Source organism: Thermobia domestica, chromosome 1 (genome assembly GCF_964235325.1).
Source record: "Thermobia domestica chromosome 1, izTheDome1.hap1.1, whole genome shotgun sequence".
In the NCBI taxonomy this organism is placed as follows: domain Eukaryota; kingdom Metazoa; phylum Arthropoda; class Insecta; order Zygentoma; family Lepismatidae; genus Thermobia; species Thermobia domestica.
The window spans coordinates 212,173,538-212,192,412 of record NC_137454.1 but is presented as its reverse complement, the minus strand read 5'-3'; the positions used below and the strand labels follow the sequence as shown (position 1 = coordinate 212,192,412).

At 34.7% G+C, this 18,875-nt stretch overlaps 1 protein-coding gene across 2 annotated transcripts in view; it reads right to left on the bottom strand.

Annotated features, from left to right (window-relative positions):
* Positions 1–18,875, bottom strand: part of LOC145693531 (D-beta-hydroxybutyrate dehydrogenase, mitochondrial-like) — a 64,312-nt gene that overhangs the window by 18,300 nt on the left and 27,137 nt on the right. For both annotated transcript variants that reach the window (XM_081769614.1, XM_081769604.1), the window contains exons 2-3: positions 4,312–4,395; positions 2,083–2,257 (exon numbers count right to left, since the gene is read on the bottom strand). In XM_081769614.1, the coding sequence (XP_081625740.1) occupies positions 2,083–2,257; positions 4,312–4,395 (259 nt within the window). The remainder of the gene's footprint in view (positions 1–2,082; positions 2,258–4,311; positions 4,396–18,875) is intronic.

The following is an 18,875-nucleotide window of genomic DNA, read 5'->3' as shown; positions in this document are numbered from 1 at the left end:
ACCATATTTCCAGAACAGTTTGAGATTTCAAACTGCTGTAAACGGCATTTTGATCTTCTCATCTATTGAGAGCCATCTATGTGATTACGTGAAGCATTCATCTAGGCAATTTTTCTAATCCCCTGTACCTTTAGTTGTATTCATTCGAAATTCTCCCTGTTATGATCACAGTATTAGACACTAAAGTACCTTGAATGCGTATTCAACCGTCTGTTTAAATTACGTTGTTGTTTCTGTAGATTCCACCAAAACTTGGATGTTTCAGAAAGTGTAGCGTCCTTAGTTTGAAACACTGCATAATAAATGTAACATTATAAGTTTCCGTTTAACGTGTAGATTTGAAATGTGTAATCACCTGACGTAGTGTCGTTTGAAAAAATTGTTGGGTTGGCAACACTATTAAACTATTTTAATCTATTGATATCGCGAAGTATCCTAAATAATGTCCCCTTACAGATACTTGTAGGAAACAAAATTTTAGTGTTTCGTTATATTGTTTATTAATTTAAGGGCTTGTCTACATATTACGTAACGTGACAAAAGGAGGAGAGGGTTCGGCCTTGCGTTTCGAAGTGTGACAAGGAGGGAGGAGGAGGTTTACGTCTTCGTTACGTAACGCATTTTTTTTTTTTTTTTTTGCAGTATTTTTTTGTATTTTTATTCTCAGATTTATATGCAATCTTTTAAACAAATAATTTTATTCAGTTCTTTTCTCTGTTATAAATAAAGTCGCACAATGCCTATTCTTCGCAGGGGGAGTTCATTTTGGACATAAAAAAACACCATAACTGTCACCAAACAACTAAGGGACCCAAAAACTATGAATTCGATACTAATATCGTCATTTTCTATTATTTTTATATGTCATCATACTCACTCAATAGTGCTAATGGGGGATGAATTTGGATTTGAACGGCATCGGATACGTTACTGTTCATTTCAGCGACTTCGAAAACTATGAATTGAACATTAACATCGGTCATTTTCAATCATTTTTATGTATCTTTCCCTCCTCCAATTTGCACCTTCAAAGTGAAATGATAAAAAGCACTCCAGGCCCGAACCTCATCTATGTTGAAATTTTGATCGAGATCGGTCGGGTGATTCAAGAATTATTAAGTTAAAACATAGTCACTTTCATTTTTATATATACAGATAAATAAATATTTCCGTTGATTTGAAAAATTGCGAACTATACCCTATATAAATTGAATCCCACTGAAGGGATTCGAAAACGCACTAGACACTAGCATGACTGGAGACGAACCCTGTGTGTATTACAATACGATAAAACTCCATTTTGTGGCTATCGTAGCAAATCATTTACGGCACCCGCTTTTCTGGAGTTAGTTATTAGTGATCGTAGCCACCGCTTGAAAATGCCCTCGCGTTCTCATTCGTATCGCTATTTCTGAAAATATTATTTAGAACTTTAGATCTGAATTATTACCTATTCTTTTCTTCTAAGGAGTTTCGCATGTGAAATCTAAGGAACTCTTTTTCGTGAAATAATATATTCCGCGATTTGTAGACCAAAATAAGATATAAAATATCTAATTCGTCGGATATTCATCTCGTACTAATTGTTTTGATTTTTGGATTTGAATATTTCTGAAGAAATCGAGTTTATTTGCATTCTCAACGGCAGTATGGAGTTTTGAAGAATTAGGACTGTTAGTTGAACGACTTTATGGGATTAAAATATTATTATTGTTCTACAATTTTCTAATATTTTGATTTTTTGGTAAAAAGACACTACAAATGTATTCAGAATACAAGCATTTTGTAATAAAAAGCTCTACCGTTAAAAGTAGTTCTTTATTGTAATAACCTCCGAGAAAAGAAAAATTGGTGAAAAATTTAAAAAAAAAATGTTATGTAATAAAGGGGGTAGGGATTTGGCCTTGCGTTATGAAGTGTGACAAGGGGGAGGGAGAGATAAAATTGGTCAAAAATAGCGTTACGTGATATGTGGAAGGCTCCTGAAAGTTTCAAGGGCGTATCGAAATAAATGGTCTACCTTATCGCAATGGCATATGGTATCTTTATATATATTATTGTTATTTAAATTGGCGATTTTACCTCTTGATCCAGGAGGAAGGTTCTTCTTCACGTACTCTACTGCGTTCTTTACCTCTTCGTCTGAGGTGACATCCAACTGGATAACGTGTAAATTCTTTCGACCTAGGGATTTCAATTTCTTTGCTCCATCACCTCCCTTTGATTCCATAAGGCATCCAGCAAACACAACAAAACCCTGAATAAAGAAGAACAAATCACAAATACAATCCATACCCTTCTCCGTAATAAACGAAAGTACTTTACGTATCGATATATCAAATAAATAACTCTTTCGTCTACTTGATTAATTACAGCGTAGCGTCTCTGAAGTGGTAACGTAAATACTTATAGAAACCTAGGAGATGTCAATATTTTATTTACAATAATACCTAATGCCAAATACTACTATGTAAATTAAATAAAATTATTTAAGACACAGAGTTAGAAGTTTTATTTGTGGTAGCACCTTCAGCTGGGTTGTCCGTGTCATGTGGATTAAAATGGGTATCCAAATGGAGTTCAAAATATATGCCAAGAGTACAGTATCCGATGAGTCTTTCAAATTAGTCAGTATATAGAATATAAACTCATTTAAAATAATTTAACACGTGTTCCAGTTTTCTAAAGTTCCACTTCTAAGGAACCAAGAGGGTGTATTATTTTAATTTTACTTTACTTTTACCTTCCACATCCAAATCGACGTTGTCTCTCTGATCATAATAGGAAAACGGCTGAACTGTTTAAAACGAATTTTCGACCATAGTTAGCACTTGGGTCGACTGTTATATTTTTTCGTTTCTTTCATTAAAATGTGTATTTTAAGGAGAAGAAGAGAATGTTTAAAATGTATGCCAAAAATGGAATAACTCATGAACCCTTTATGTTGGCAAGACGAAACTCGGATAATTTCATAACCGGATAAAATAAGTTAATCTGACTTCTTTTCTTACGTACGTTTTTTTTCGTTTGAAGTACGGTTTATAAAATTAACATATGAGTTGGAAGACGTAGGCTGAGATAAGATGGAGACAATCACTTCAATACAGAATCCCACTCAAGTAAAGTAAATAGTTTACGTTACTTTTTAACAACCAGACCACGAAATCTTTCCTAAGGCAGCAGAGATAAAGCGTACAGCAAAGGTACTAATCTTTGTCAGCTAGTCATGAAAAAGGCAGCAGTGAAGTGGTAAAAGTAGCAGTATCTACAACTCAATTCATTGCATCACCTCCCTCTCTCTCTCTATTACAGTATCTCGAAAATTATTATGAATTCAACTCAGATTAAGGAAATGCGTTAACAATTCGATTTACTTGGTTTGGCAGATAGCGTCCCTGTTCCCCACCTGGCTGAGCCCCCTAACATTTTCAGTTGTTTGTTTGTTTAACAATAAATAATATAAGAAAGATCAAGTAAGTCCCCCCAACAGGAAGTTGTCCCAGCCCCTCTATCATAGTGTTCTGGATAGAAGCGTGATTCAAATCTTCTTAGCTTCTGCTGGGATACAAACCCAGGTTTCCCAAATTGAAGGTCTTAACGATTTAGCTACGAAAGAGACTAAACACTGATTTTCTTCTCTCATATTAGCTAATACATTTTCTTTCTGCCTATTTTCAAGCACTTGAAGATTTAGAATACCATTATTTACACTCTATAAAACGTATCAGTGGAAGTTATAGTGCTTTCCCCGACAGCAACTATGTCATGTCATTTATTAAAATTATGTCTTTTAACAAATACATATAAGTAAGTAAGTAAGTAAGTTTCTAGATATAAATAAATAAAGTAAGAATAGATCGACTTGCTAGTAGGATGGTATTTTGCTAAAGTATACAGAGAAGGAACTGATATCATTGCTATAGAAAAACGCATCATAAAATTCAACTGTTAATTTGGCGAATATAGTAAACAGAAATGCGAGTATTTCGATAATTTCGAAATGTAAATAGACGTATGGATAACTATAATGTAGAATATAAGAATTTGTAATGGTCTGCATTACTCCAATTGCTAAAGCGGATAGAAGTATTTTTCTTTATGTAGAAAATGCTTGCATCACTAAAGTAATAGAAACTGTGCTCATATTACAATTATTTTAAACATAACTTAGAGGAAAGAACTAAGCTAATTAACTTATACAATTTGGGTGTAGTAGTTTTTGAATTTGTGTTCTATCCTGACACAAATACATTTTACTTTTACTATTGGAATTAACACTTATTCCTTCATTAGTTTTGAACGAACTCCTACCATTCTCTCCAGGCGTTGAGCCAATGCATTTCCAAATCCTGTATCGCATCCTGTTACTAAAACTGCTTTTCCATGAGTATCCACCTGAAAGGAAAAAATCAGAAAATCATTAGACAGAAATGAAAACCAAAAATTATTTAAATAGTTAACTAAACTAACACTATGGCCTATAGAATCCACATGTTCAATGCCGCAATCATATTAGTTTTCCATTGGTTTATGTTGTTAGCCAACTGGATCCAGTTTCTTTTTGTATACCTATTCCTGGGAGATCCATTTTAATGCTGTCCTCCTTTCTGTATTTAGGCCTTCCTAATAGTATTTTCCGATTGGGTTTACAGTTAAATTTTTGAACACGTTTCTACTTTCTTCCATTCTATTAATAACTACATGACCTGCCCACCTGAGATTCCTAAACTTAATAACCCTAACAATCTTATATAAACTGAATAAATTATCCAGATCCTCGTTATGGACTTCCAGCCATTCCATGTGCTTGGTCTCTCTTGGTTCCGAATATTCTCCTCACAATTTTATTTTCAAATACATTCAGTCTGTGTTCTTCCCTCAAAGTAAGCGACTATGTTTCCCAGACATAGAGTACAACAGGAATAATTATCGTCTTAAATAGAAATTTAACCTTCAAATTCTTCGACAGAATTCGCGAAGAATATTTTAATAGTTGCTGTGTGATATTTGAAAAACATTCAATGAAAGTTTTATATCCAGTACGTGATTTGTCTTGTCGTATGTGAATCTTCTCCCTGAAAGTATCTTCTAGACTGTCGAAAGATGAGTTGAGCACAAAGAGCTTAAAATGTGATACTTGCTGCTACCAAGTAAAATGAGCATTAGCATGTGCAAATAAGATATAGTTTAGCTGCAGAATAGGAAGTAGAAAAAGTGAACCATTCTCATCGTACACTTTTCATGCACATTTACAAATACTCCTGAAATCATCTACATTCATTTACAATTACCTTACACGTTTACATTTCATCCATTTTTCAATTTTTTCCCAAATTTTTCACCCTGACTATCTGGGTAATTGGCCCTCTTCTTCCCGTTGGAACATCACGATTTTGACTCTCACTACACCTGATTGTGACTATACATTTCTTTACCTAACTGTGACAAATAATTCTCCCTATTCCTAAACTTACACAAGTAACAATGTTTTATTTTTCTATTTATTTTCTACTATATATGACAGGTAATACGACTTGAAAGTCGACCAAAAAATGCAAATGTCGTCATCTGGTATTTTTAAAATACTTTACAATTTCTAACAAAATAATTCAATTCTTGTATATACAAGTAATTCAATTTACACACATTTTTAGCATACTTAGCTTTAAAGCTAATGCTTCGTTTAAAAAACACGATTAATGGTGATGAAGACAAGACAAGAGACAGTTTGATTATAGATGGATGATGATTTAAGATTACAAGAAAGATTATGAAGATATAAAAAATGCTATTAAGGTTACGAATGTGAGATCATAGAAGAGTATAAATATGAGAGAAGTATAAATTATATATATAAGGCAAAGATTAAGAATAAGGAATTCATAAAGATATTTAGATTTTCAAGAGTAATAGTAGTTCTGGATTGGTAGTTGTCGCATACATAGTAAATACGAAGAGATTTAGATTTAATATAAAGAATTTGGCACAGAGCAAGTTTAGACCATTCAAGTAATTCTCTCCCTTGTGTGAAAATCTCTAAAAACTTATTTTCTTACGTAGGCTACTTACTTTAGGTAACACGTTAAGCCATAGTAAGCCAGAAGAACCAGGATAGGATGGCCAGTTAACTTCCCTTTGTGAATCAAAATGGTATACGAAAGCCTGAACATTATAAGTTGAGAATCAGGATTGGGAGTATCGCACTGAGAAAAATCCGTTCTCCGGACAGGGGTATATTGTACAAATATACGGAATCCTCTTGCTTACTACAGAAATCAGTACTGATCATACGTTATCTGTAAGCCTATACTACATAAGCACTGTCCTTAGATGTTACATCATGCCGTTGCAGGACGTCTGATATCTAACAGTTTACCTTATATTACATACATATATGTACGTTACCTTCGTCAGCTATATGTTATATGCGTCCATTTGTATGTGAGATCCTGACCGCCTATATTGTTTCATATGGAAAGTACGTACAGTTGGAACACATACACAAAGTATTATAAAACATGCGCTTTCAGTTATACGTTTGCTGTACGTTAAGTCCAAATACTACAGGATTTACAAATGTAACATAAGATTTTACGTACGCCACACATATTTTTTTCTCAGTGCACGTATACCAGAACTATATAGTTATGACTTTATTAAACACATACTCATTTCCACACATCATTTTTCTGATAGAACAACCTCTGACTCTACACGCTGTCATGAAGACAGCTTCTTCCCAAAGGATTAGTAGAAGAAATAAACGAGAAAAAATGGCCTAACCCGGAAATAATTGCAACACAAATGGTTTCTTTGTCTATCACTTCCAAATAGCATTGCTAATAATATATTCAAAATCCGCTTTCGTAATGCTTGGGGAAAGTCCGCCATCTTGGATTCAATATGGCAGCCACACCGAGACATCGACTCACACTTAAATGACAATATCTACTCACAGATTTAAGCTGAAAACTTCGTTCCTGCGCCATTTTCAAGATAATAGCATACCTTAAGGGATGCAAATTTGCATGCCTCTATGTACCACCGCCATATTGAAAAATGGCGGCGATTATTAAAAATATAGTTTCTTTTTCAATTGGCAATAATGTTTTATTGGAAGATAACTCAGAAACTAACAGAGATATGCAGAAATTTCTTGAAATAAACGTAAAAGCTCATGATCTTAGCTTTCCAACGAGGGTACTTATGTTCGTTTATCTTACAAAGTAACGGAGGTAGTCGAATTTATGTGGCACTGGGTGTGCGATTTTCGATAATATGACTTTTTTCTCAGGTTCCTGCTAGAAGCTAAGTAGACGCAGTATACGGATTGACCAGTAAATAATTGCAACACAAATAATTTTTGAACCAGGATGTGTAACAAGGTGTATTTAGCTACATATTAAAAATCTTCTACTCACCTCCTTGGGGAAAGTCCTCCGAAATTTCCAAAAATATGACTTCTGAGATTTCGTTCAGATGTCGCTACAGATCGCGATAATCCATCATTGAAATGAAAGAAGATGTGAAAAATTGCTCAAAATTACGATATTTCTTCAGTCCTTGTTATGGTTAACGCTACATGTCTATTTGAAAGGCAAGAATTAAAACAGTGTAGCAACCTCTTCACTGAAAAAAATGTCCTCGTCTTTACAAAGTTTACACCGTTTTCCACATTATCACAAGTTTCTTCCAGGCAATTGTCACTAATTTATATTAGTAATAGATCATGTTTCTGGCATGGATACTTCATGTCTCTATTGTTTTCATGTATGTGTATATATAATGGATAACAATTAAAACAGTGTAGCTATCTAATCATTAAAATAAATGATCATCTTCATAAAATTCTAGAATTTCTTTACACATTGCACAAGTTTCTCTCACATAATGCCCACATTCAATGTACAAACTATATCTACTTTGCACCGCATACGTGTTTGTTCATACCTTATATGCATATTCAATACATAAAAACTACATTAATAAATAAAACTAATAATTTTCATTTTCAAAAACTTCAGTTTTGTCTCACATTATCAAAATATTTAACCAGAAACTGGTCACAAATTGATGTACAAAACTGTCCACACTCCTTGCATCAACACACCATACTGACATAGTTTTCTGCTGATATGTATATTTAGTAAATGGCAAATAAGCAGCACACCAACTTAATTACTAAAACAAGTCGTCTTCATTGTCAGAATGTTCTGATTCCCTTTCTACATTATCACAAGTTTGTCACAGACACTGTCCACAAAATGATGTACAAAACAGACCATACTTCTTGCAAGAACACTTCATGCTTATACAATTTCCATGACAATTACAATGAATGATTTCCAATATATTATCAGGAGCAGGTTTCCTGTCCATCATCACTGGAAAATACATTCCCTTATGTAGTCGCCATCCCCAATCTTCTGGTCGCATTTGAGAGAATAGACTCTTCCATTCCATGATTTGGTAGTAAACACGCAGATAATGATATTTAAGTGCATCAGGAGTAGGGGGAAGGTTTTCTGGTCGTACAAAATCTGTTGCTGTACTAATTTTGCTAGAAAACATTCTTATTCTTAAAGCAACAAGAGATTCATCTTCCTTGCATTTATACAGCCTTGCTGTTGCCTGTTCTCCAGCACGAATAATTTCTTCTTTAAAGGCATTTTTAGAATTAAAAATAGAGATGGATTTCTGAAAGGCCTCATCGGAATTAGCTAGTTGTATCTGAATGCCACTCATTCTAGCTTTGGAACTTCTTTTATAAAATAACAGACAAATTCTGACCAAAGCATATATTAACTAATAAATAATAGCGTTACAGTTTCGGCAAATTAACTTTGCCTTCATCAGACACATTATGAAATACAATTTCTAAGATTACAGCTTATATACTTCTTAAAGTGAGAGGAGGTATTCCATGAACCAATCATATTCGTCCTTTCCTTTAACAATTTTTAATTAATACAAATGCAACTTTTAATGATCAACTTTCACTTAAGAGCTAAACTTTTAATTGGCACACCTGTGTATGAATAACTTTCACTTTTGAAAAAATATAAACTTTTAATTGTCTATCCGTTGTTCAACACACCTGTTTTAATCTCTTCTTTCTTCTCTGTTTTATCCAATATCTTTCTCCATACCTCATGTATATTTAGTCCGCTATTCCAATTCATAAGTTTCTCGCTTCCTTCCTTTCTTATCCATTCTGCCTCTTTCCATTTTCTTATAATGCTTCTTTTCTCCTTTTCCAGCCCCTCTACGCCTTCCCAGTCTATTTCATGTCCTGTCTCCCTTACATGTTTATATATAGCGTTACTATCTCTCTTCAATCGAACGTCGTCCTTGTGCTGTTTAATCCTTTCTTGTAACCTCTTTCCTGTTTCTCCTACATAACTCATATCACATTCTTTGCATTTAATTCTATATACAACCCCTTCATCACTTATTTGAATCTCTGTTACCTTCCTTTTCCTCGTTCGCAATGCATCTAACATTCTTCTGCTACCTTTTCTGTACGTTCTTACTCCTCCTTTTCTCAATAAGTTTTTTAAGACTTCCGTTTTTTCTCCTATGCTCTCTATCCCGAACCATCTTTTCTTTTCTTCTTCTCTATCTTCTCTCACTTCCTTCTGCCTTCTGCCCTCTTCTTTCTTGCTATTCTTCTTCAATATATCCTCACTATATCCATTCTGCATTAATAAACTGTGAAACTGTTCTATGTCTTCTTTTTTTTCTCTTCTCGTCATCACTGTCTATCATTCTTATCCTTCTCTCCATGTTTCTAATAAAGTTCCTTTTAGTTCCTTCATCTACATCACTTCTTCTATGGCAATAAACACCTGCTGAACATTGTTTTCTATACCATATTGTTTCAAATTTCCCTCCTACTTTCCTTATTGTCATATCTAAAATGTTTATTTTCCCCTCTTCCTCTAATTCTACCTCCAGGCTTATTCCTTTTTCTTTATCTTCTATCCTTCTCACAAATTGCTCGAATTGTCTCTTCGTTCCTTTCCAAATACCTAAACAATCATCCACATACCTGCAAAACATAATCAGTCTTTCGCCTCCTTCTTCTTTAACTTTCTCTTCCCATTTATTCATCACAATTTCTGATAACACTGGGCTTAATTTCGATCCTATACTTAGTCCTTCCTTTATTTTCACTAATTTTTCTCCTATCGTACACACACTGTTCTCCCATATCAGTTTTAATGCTTTTATCACTTTATCTTTCTTCCATTTCCTTACTGTTCTATTCTCCATTTCTTCTTCCAATACCTTCAAAATATAATCCCTTCTTAAGCTGGGAAACATTGCTTTGACATCTACGCTAAACATCAGTGTTTTCTCATTTCTTCTTCCTACTTTCTCTATCATCCTCTTTACTTCTTCTGTATTCTTAACTCTATTACTTACTTGTTCTCCCCTTATTTCCTCTGCTATTATCTTTATTTCCTCTTCTAATGGTTGAAAAATATTCTTTCTGCAATCCATTACTGGTCTCAACTTTACCTCTTTTTTGTGTATCTTCGGGAATCCTTTCATATCCGGAATTCTTCCTTTTTCATCTAATAACTTTCTAAAGCCTGCCTTCTTCGCATTCTTTATTATCTCCTCTTTAACTTCTTCTTTCATCTTTCTCTCACCTATCACCTCGTATGTCTCGTCGCATAATTCATCTAATTTCTCTTTGTACCATTTTTCCGGTACAAAGGAAACGTAATACTAAAGGAAGATAGGAAACGTAATACTAAAGGAAGAAGAAGAAAAGTGCCTTGATTTGGGATACAAGTTCAAAGTGAAGGAAGAAAAGACGAATACAAGGGAATTAGTTTTTTCAGTGGAACAAGCAATTATGGACATAAAAGAAGAGGAAGAAAGGAACACGATAAGAAGAAAAGCTGCTGCTATAGTGAGGCAGAATATGAACGAACAAATAGGGAATCAAGAGCTTAAGACGAAGGAAAGACATTGTTATACAACAAGCCGATAAAGGAGGAGCAGTAGTAGTAATGGAAGAAAAATGGTACAAAGAGAAATTAGATGAATTATGCGACGAGACATACGAGGTGATAGGTGAGAGAAAGATGAAAGAAGAAGTTAAAGAGGAGATAATAAAGAATGCGAAGAAGGCAGGCTTTAGAAAGTTATTAGATGAAAAAGGAAGAATTCCGGATATGAAAGGATTCCCGAAGATACACAAAAAAGAGGTAAAGTTGAGACCAGTAATGGATTGCAGAAAGAATATTTTTCAACCATTAGAAGAGGAAATAAAGATAATAGCAGAGGAAATAAGGGGAGAACAAGTAAGTAATAGAGTTAAGAATACAGAAGAAGTAAAGAGGATGATAGAGAAAGTAGGAAGAAGAAATGAGAAAACACTGATGTTTAGCGTAGATGTCAAAGCAATGTTTCCCAGCTTAAGAAGGGATTATATTTTGAAGGTATTGGAAGAAGAAATGGAGAATAGAACAGTAAGGAAATGGAAGAAAGATAAAGTGATAAAAGCATTAAAACTGATATGGGAGAACAGTGTGTGTACGATAGGAGAAAAATTAGTGAAAATAAAGGAAGGACTAAGTATAGGATCGAAATTAAGCCCAGTGTTATCAGAAATTGTGATGAATAAATGGGAAGAGAAAGTTAAAGAAGAAGGAGGCGAAAGACTGATTATGTTTTGCAGGTATGTGGATGATTGTTTAGGTATTTGGAAAGGAACGAAGAGACAATTCGAGCAATTTGTGAGAAGGATAGAAGATAAAGAAAAAGGAATAAGCCTGGAGGTAGAATTAGAGGAAGAGGGGAAATTAAACATTTTAGATATGACAATAAGGAAAGTAGGAGGGAAATTTGAAACAATATGGTATAGAAAACAATGTTCAGCAGGTGTTTATTGCCATAGAAGAAGTGATGTAGATGAAGGAACTAAAAGGAACTTTATTAGAAACATGGAGAGAAGGATAAGAATGATAGACAGTGATGACGAGAAGAGAAAAAAAAGAAGACATAGAACAGTTTCACAGTTTATTAATGCAGAATGGATATAGTGAGGATATATTGAAGAAGAATAGCAAGAAAGAAGAGGGCAGAAGGCAGAAGGAAGTGAGAGAAGATAGAGAAGAAGAAAAGAAAAGATGGTTCGGGATAGAGAGCATAGGAGAAAAAACGGAAGTCTTAAAAAACTTATTGAGAAAAGGAGGAGTAAGAACGTACAGAAAAGGTAGCAGAAGAATGTTAGATGCATTGCGAACGAGGAAAAGGAAGGTAACAGAGATTCAAATAAGTGATGAAGGGGTTGTATATAGAATTAAATGCAAAGAATGTGATATGAGTTATGTAGGAGAAACAGGAAAGAGGTTACAAGAAAGGATTAAACAGCACAAGGACGACGTTCGATTGAAGAGAGATAGTAACGCTATATATAAACATGTAAGGGAGACAGGACATGAAATAGACTGGGAAGGCGTAGAGGGGCTGGAAAAGGAGAAAAGAAGCATTATAAGAAAATGGAAAGAGGCAGAATGGATAAGAAAGGAAGGAAGCGAGAAACTTATGAATTGGAATAGCGGACTAAATATACATGAGGTATGGAGAAAGATATTGGATAAAACAGAGAAGAAAGAAGAGATTAAAACAGGTGTGTTGAACAACGGATAGACAATTAAAAGTTTATATTTTTTCAAAAGTGAAAGTTATTCATACACAGGTGTGCCAATTAAAAGTTTAGCTCTTAAGTGAAAGTTGATAATTAAAAGTTGCATTTGTATTAATTAAAAATTGTTAAAGGAAAGGACGAATATGATTGGTTCATGGAATACCTCCTCTCATTTTAAGAAGTATATAAGCTGTAATCTTAGAAATTGTATTTCATAATGTGTCTGATGAAGGCAAAGTTAATTTGCCGAAACTGTAACGCTATTATTTATTAGTTAATATATGCTTTGGTCAGAATTTGTCTGTTATTTTATAAAAGCTAGTTGTAATGCCACTTGTTTTCCTTTTCCAAAAAATCGTGATGTTGTATCACAACCAAGAAATACATGGATACTGAGTGTGCGATTTTCGATAATATGACTTTTTTCTCAGGTTCTTGCTAGAGTTCGCCAAGGTCTGTTTTCGTAGATTTAATGTCCCAAAGCCTAGTTTCTGTTTTTTTCTGTTTTATTCGTGTTTGACGGTGATAGACTTAGGAGAAGAATGAGCAGATCAGTATCATTTCCAACAACACAAGTATCTTGGTTTCGTGACTCTTGAATAGCTATGTTGAATATCAGTGTGTCAGCATCCCTGTCTGAATACAAAACTTGAAATCCAACAGCAGAAAGCTCCAAATTCAATTTTCGAATTAGTCTCTCCCTTTTCATAGAAAGTTCCATTTCTGGAGAAAGGAGCACTTCAGGAGCGCTCAAACCTCTAGTTCTCCTTAGGTGTGTGTAATCTTTTATCGATGGACCACTAATGAAACCATCGAAAATAACTGAAGCGTCACTGAAGTGTGTCTTCATGTAAGAAACGTAGGACTCAAATACTGTTTTGAATGTATGATTCACTGGCCAATTGACCTGGTGGAGCAACCACCCACCGTCAATCACATATTTACAAGACGTTGGTGTATTTGAAGGTGAACTTGTCATTTTCCATAAAGCATTAGCCAGTGCTGATTTATTTGCTGGTCGTAGATTCTCATAACCTTCAAATAAAGTTCTTGGAACAGAACAAAGCTCATAGGAGAAAACGTCTTCTAGATTCATGTTTCCTATCACAGCAACAATTGCTAATCTTTGGAAAAGCTTGTTATGTTCCATACTGATTGATCCGGTAATAGTATGTATGGATTTCTTGTCTGACATTGCAAATGGCTTTATCCTTCTTCGAAAATATGAATGAGTCTGACGAATTTTCCTTCATTTTCAGTAAAATATTTTGTCCAACACATTTTGCTTTATCAACATTGACACGATCTTGGGCAGTTAAACCGTTCGTAATATTAATAAGTTCCTCTTCAGTTCAGAACGGCTGACATAATGTTAAGAAATCAAGTTTTTTTTTTTTTTTTTTTTTTTTTTTTTTTTTTTTTTTAGTATCAGCTGCATCCCTACTCATCCTCTTCAATGAAATATCTCTATGCTGGTTGGTGTGCTGCTTATTTGCCATTTACTAAATATACATATCCGCAGAAAACTATGTCAGTATGGTGTGTTGATGAAAGGAGTATGGACAGTTTTGTATTTGGTCTAGGAATTAGTTCGTGCGGGTGGACAAGAGATGGCGCAACGAACGGAGCGTCCCACAGTTCCGTGTATCCACACATGTGTTGCAAACCCCTGTCATCGCGTATCGTTCGTAGTATAGGGCAGTGGATTAAAGCGTCAACAACACCAGTTTGTAGTTAAGTGAACATGGCGCAATTTGTGCCTGATAAAGTGATTTTGCGGGGTGTCCTGCTGCATTACTTTAACATGCAGAAAAGTGCGACTGAAAGTCATCGTATTTTGGTGGAAGTGTATGGTGACCATGCTCTAGCTGAGCGAACGTGTCAGAAGTGGTTTGCACGGTTTAGAAGTGGTGATTTCGGCTTGGCAGACCAAGAGCGAGCTGGACAGCCAAAAAAATTTCAAGACGAAGAATTGACAGTATTGCTCGAGCAGGATTCGTGTCAAACGCAGGAACAACTTGCAGCAGCATTAGGCGTTGATCAAACAACAGTCTCCAAACGCTTGAAAGCCATGGGAATGATTCAAAAGATATCACATTGGGTTCCACATGAATTGAAAGACAGAGACGTTGAAAGACGAAAAACCATTTGCGAATTGCTGCTTCAACGACAGAGCAGAAAGGGGTTTCTGCATCGAATTATTACGGGTGATGAGAAGTGGATCCATTACGAGAACCCTAAACGAAAAAAGGCCTGGGTGAAACCAGGTGAACCAGGTCCATCACAACCAAAACGAGATATTCACTGTGCAAAGGTTATGCTGTGCATATGGTGGGATATGAAAGGTGTGGTGTACTATGAGCTGCTGCAACCGGGTGAAACTATGAATGGAGAACGTTATCGACGACAATTAATGCGTTTGAAGCAAGCTCTGGCCAGAACACGACCAGAATGGGAGAACAGACATGATCAACTTATTGTTCAACATGATAACGCTCGCCCACATGTCGCAAAACCGGTCAAAACCTATTTAGAAAATGTCGGATGGGAAGTTTTACCCCACCCGCCGTATTCACCAGACGTTGCTCCTTCGGACTACTACTTGTTCGATTGCATGAACAACGATTTGATTGGACAGCGGTTTACTTCTTCAGAAGATATCGAAACATGGGTCTCTGACTGGATCGCTTCCAAGGATGAGGACTTCTTTCGCCACGGAATCCGTACATTGCCTGACAGATGGGCGAAAGTGGTGGCTAGCGATGGACAATATTTTTCTTAAGGTATTTATGTATTTTGTGTTTGTACTACAGCTTCAATGTGTGCGTACCAACCGCACGAATTAATTCCTAGACCAAATACATCAATTTGTGACCAGTTTCTGGTTAAATATTTTGATAATGTGAGACAAAACTGAAGTTTTTGAAAATGAAAATTATTAGTTTTAGTTATTAATGTAGTTTTTATGTATTGAATATGCATATAAGGTATGAACATACACGTATGCGGTGCAAAGTAGATATAGTTTGAACATTGAATGTGGGCATTATGTGAGAGAAACTTGTGCAATGTGTAAAGAAATTCTAGAATTTTATGAAGATGATCATTCATTTTAATGATTAGATAGCTACACTGTTTTAATTGTTATCCATTATATATACACATACATGAAAACAATAGAGACATGAAGTATCCATGCCAGAAACATGATCTATTACTAATATAAATTAGTGACAATTGCCTGGAAGAAACTTGTGATAATGTGGAAAACGGTGTAAACTTTGTAAAGACGAGGACATTTTTTTCAGTGAAGAGGTTGCTACACTGTTTTAATTCTTGCCTTTCAAATAGACATGTAGCGTTAACCATAACAAGGACTGAAGAAATATCGTAATTTTGAGCAATTTTTCACATCTTCTTTCATTTCAATGATGGATTATCGCGATCTGTAGCGACATCTGAACGAAATCTCAGAAGTCATATTTTTGGAAATTTCGGAGGACTTTCCCCAAGGAGGTGAGTAGAAGATTTTTAATATGTAGCTAAATACACCTTGTTACACATCCTGGTTCAAAAATTATTTGTGTTGCAATTATTTACTGGTCAATCCGTATACTGCGTCTACTTAGCTTCTAGCAGGAACCTGAGAAAAAAGTCATATTATCGAAAATCGCACACCCAGTGCCACATAAATTCGACTACCTCCGTTACTTTGTAAGATAAACGAACATAAGTACCCTCGTTGGAAAGCTAAGATCATGAGCTTTTACGTTTATTTCAAGAAATTTCTGCATATCTCTGTTAGTTTCTGAGTTATCTTCCAATAAAACATTATTGCCAATTGAAAAAGAAACTATATTCTTAATAATCGCCGCCATTTTTCAATATGGCGGTGGTACATAGAGGCATGCAAACTTGCATCCCTTAAAGTATGCTATTATCTTGAAAATGGCGCAGGAACGAAGTTTTCAGCTTAAATCTGTGAGTAGATATTGTCATTTAAGTGTGAGTCGATGTCTCGGTGTGGCCGCCATGTTGAATCCAAGATGGCGGACTTTCCCCAAGCATTACGAAAGCGGATTTTGAATATATTATTAACAACGCTATTTGGAAGTGATAGACGAAAAAAACATTTGTGTTGCAATTATTTCCGGGTCAAACCGAATATTGCCTCTACTAGATATGGGTAGAAATATTATAAAGTCAAACCAGTATATAATGAGTGGTATTGATAAATAACCTCTTAAAAATAAAGAAACTCAGAAGAATGGAAGACCTTTTACTAACAAGAAAATTCATATCGATAGTGTTTATTGAAGGGAACAAGACATGAGCACAACTCACGGAATGTTATTTTTCTACTCGAAGAGCTGGGAATCGCGGTTTGCCACTAATTTCTGTATACTTGATACAAATGCATAAATCGAAATTTGGAATTTCCTTTCATACAGCATATGTTTTATTTCATTTCAATTAAATATATATGGGTGCAAAGACTATATCCAAAGAAGAAGGTTTACCCAAGATTCTTCGATCAGAATTCCCGAAATTTACAATTTACAATGTGTAAAAACCATTCTGCTAATTTCAGAAACTGATTTTATGACGTTATTGCAAGACCTGTATTATGTTAATAATATTTTTTTTGTGGAAATTAACGTTTAGACTATATCCTTTGCTTTGAATCCAAAATATTGGTTCAAACTGTTAGCTGGAATTTGTAACTAATACTTGAAACATAAGAAATCTATACAAATTTACTGAAGAAACATAAACTGTATAACTACATGTATTATATTATGCAATATCCCGAAAATTTATGTACAGTGAAATATCACGCAATCGGAAACGATAGATTTTCACCAATAAAGAAATTACTCTTGTGTGTATTAGAGGGAAGGGACCGTGTGTATTGTTTGGTAAGCAAATTCTGTGTGAATATTTGTGGAGTGTGTGTGAAAATTTATGTAATAACATTTGAAAATTGGAGACGGCAGATTTTCACCATAAAAATAATGACATTTCTGTAGCGTTTAAGTTACTTTTAAATATCTCTGATAAATAGTTTCATTTTTTATTTTATTAAAAAAATTTAAATTTTGGGAATTTGTGTGGGCATTTCCCTGATGTACTTTTGCTGAAGGCATTAGGTGTTATGAAAGTAACAGAAATATGAAAAACATTTCTTAAGCTGAAATTGAAATGCTGTTATTAAATGTGAAACATGATTTTTTTTTCAAAATTTATACACATAAGTAAATTTCAACTTTTTATTAAGAGCGGTACAAGAGTCTTATTCTGCCTATTTCATTACATCCCTTTTTTTATCGCGTTTAGACCATTTAATGCTTCCTTTTTCATTCAACCTGTATTATCATGAAGTCATGATCTCATGACCATTGGTGACAATGGAATGTGTGTTCATTCATATGAAGATAACGAATGCTCTACTGGCTTCTTTTGAGATCTTTGTATCTCTTTAATAAAGACGAAAGTTACTTGAATTTTTAAAAGATCTACGTTTCATATAGCCTCGGTGCGAAGTTCAAATTAACCAACAACTATGGCGATCAACATTGAAACCGAAAATTGTTTATTTCTATAACTTCGATTTGAATAGAGTTTTAACGGAGGAAATGCAACATATTCTTGGGTCGCTGAATCAATTTTAAGAAACCGTTTCTCAATATCTCTTATGGGGCGTTTACACTTGGTCGATTTAATCGCACGACTAAATCGATTTAGTCGCACGACTAAATCGACTCGCTGCATTTGCCACTAAATCGAAGCAACTAGGCCGAATCAGATCGATGGATGTGTTCAATTATTTCAACCACAGAAAATAGAACGTCTTTCAATTCAGTTGCTAGTCGATTAGTCGCCTTCGATCAACAAGCGATTAAGTTGAAGTCCCGTTTACACGGTCGATTAAGTTGAAAGTGACGTCAATTCAACTGAATCGAACGCAAATCGACTAAGTGTAAACGCCCCATTAGTCGCTTTTGCCCCGATACCTGTCCACAGACAGACAGATGGACTTACCCGTTATATAAGACTTTTAATGTTTATGTATAGTATGAATTGGAAGTTTACAAAAAAAAAAAAAAAAAAAAAAAAGGTTTCGGACTCCACTTCATGATCATACTGTAATTCATATTTTCGATACTGAATAGGAGTATAAAACCCATTAAACAGGAGAAAAAAACAC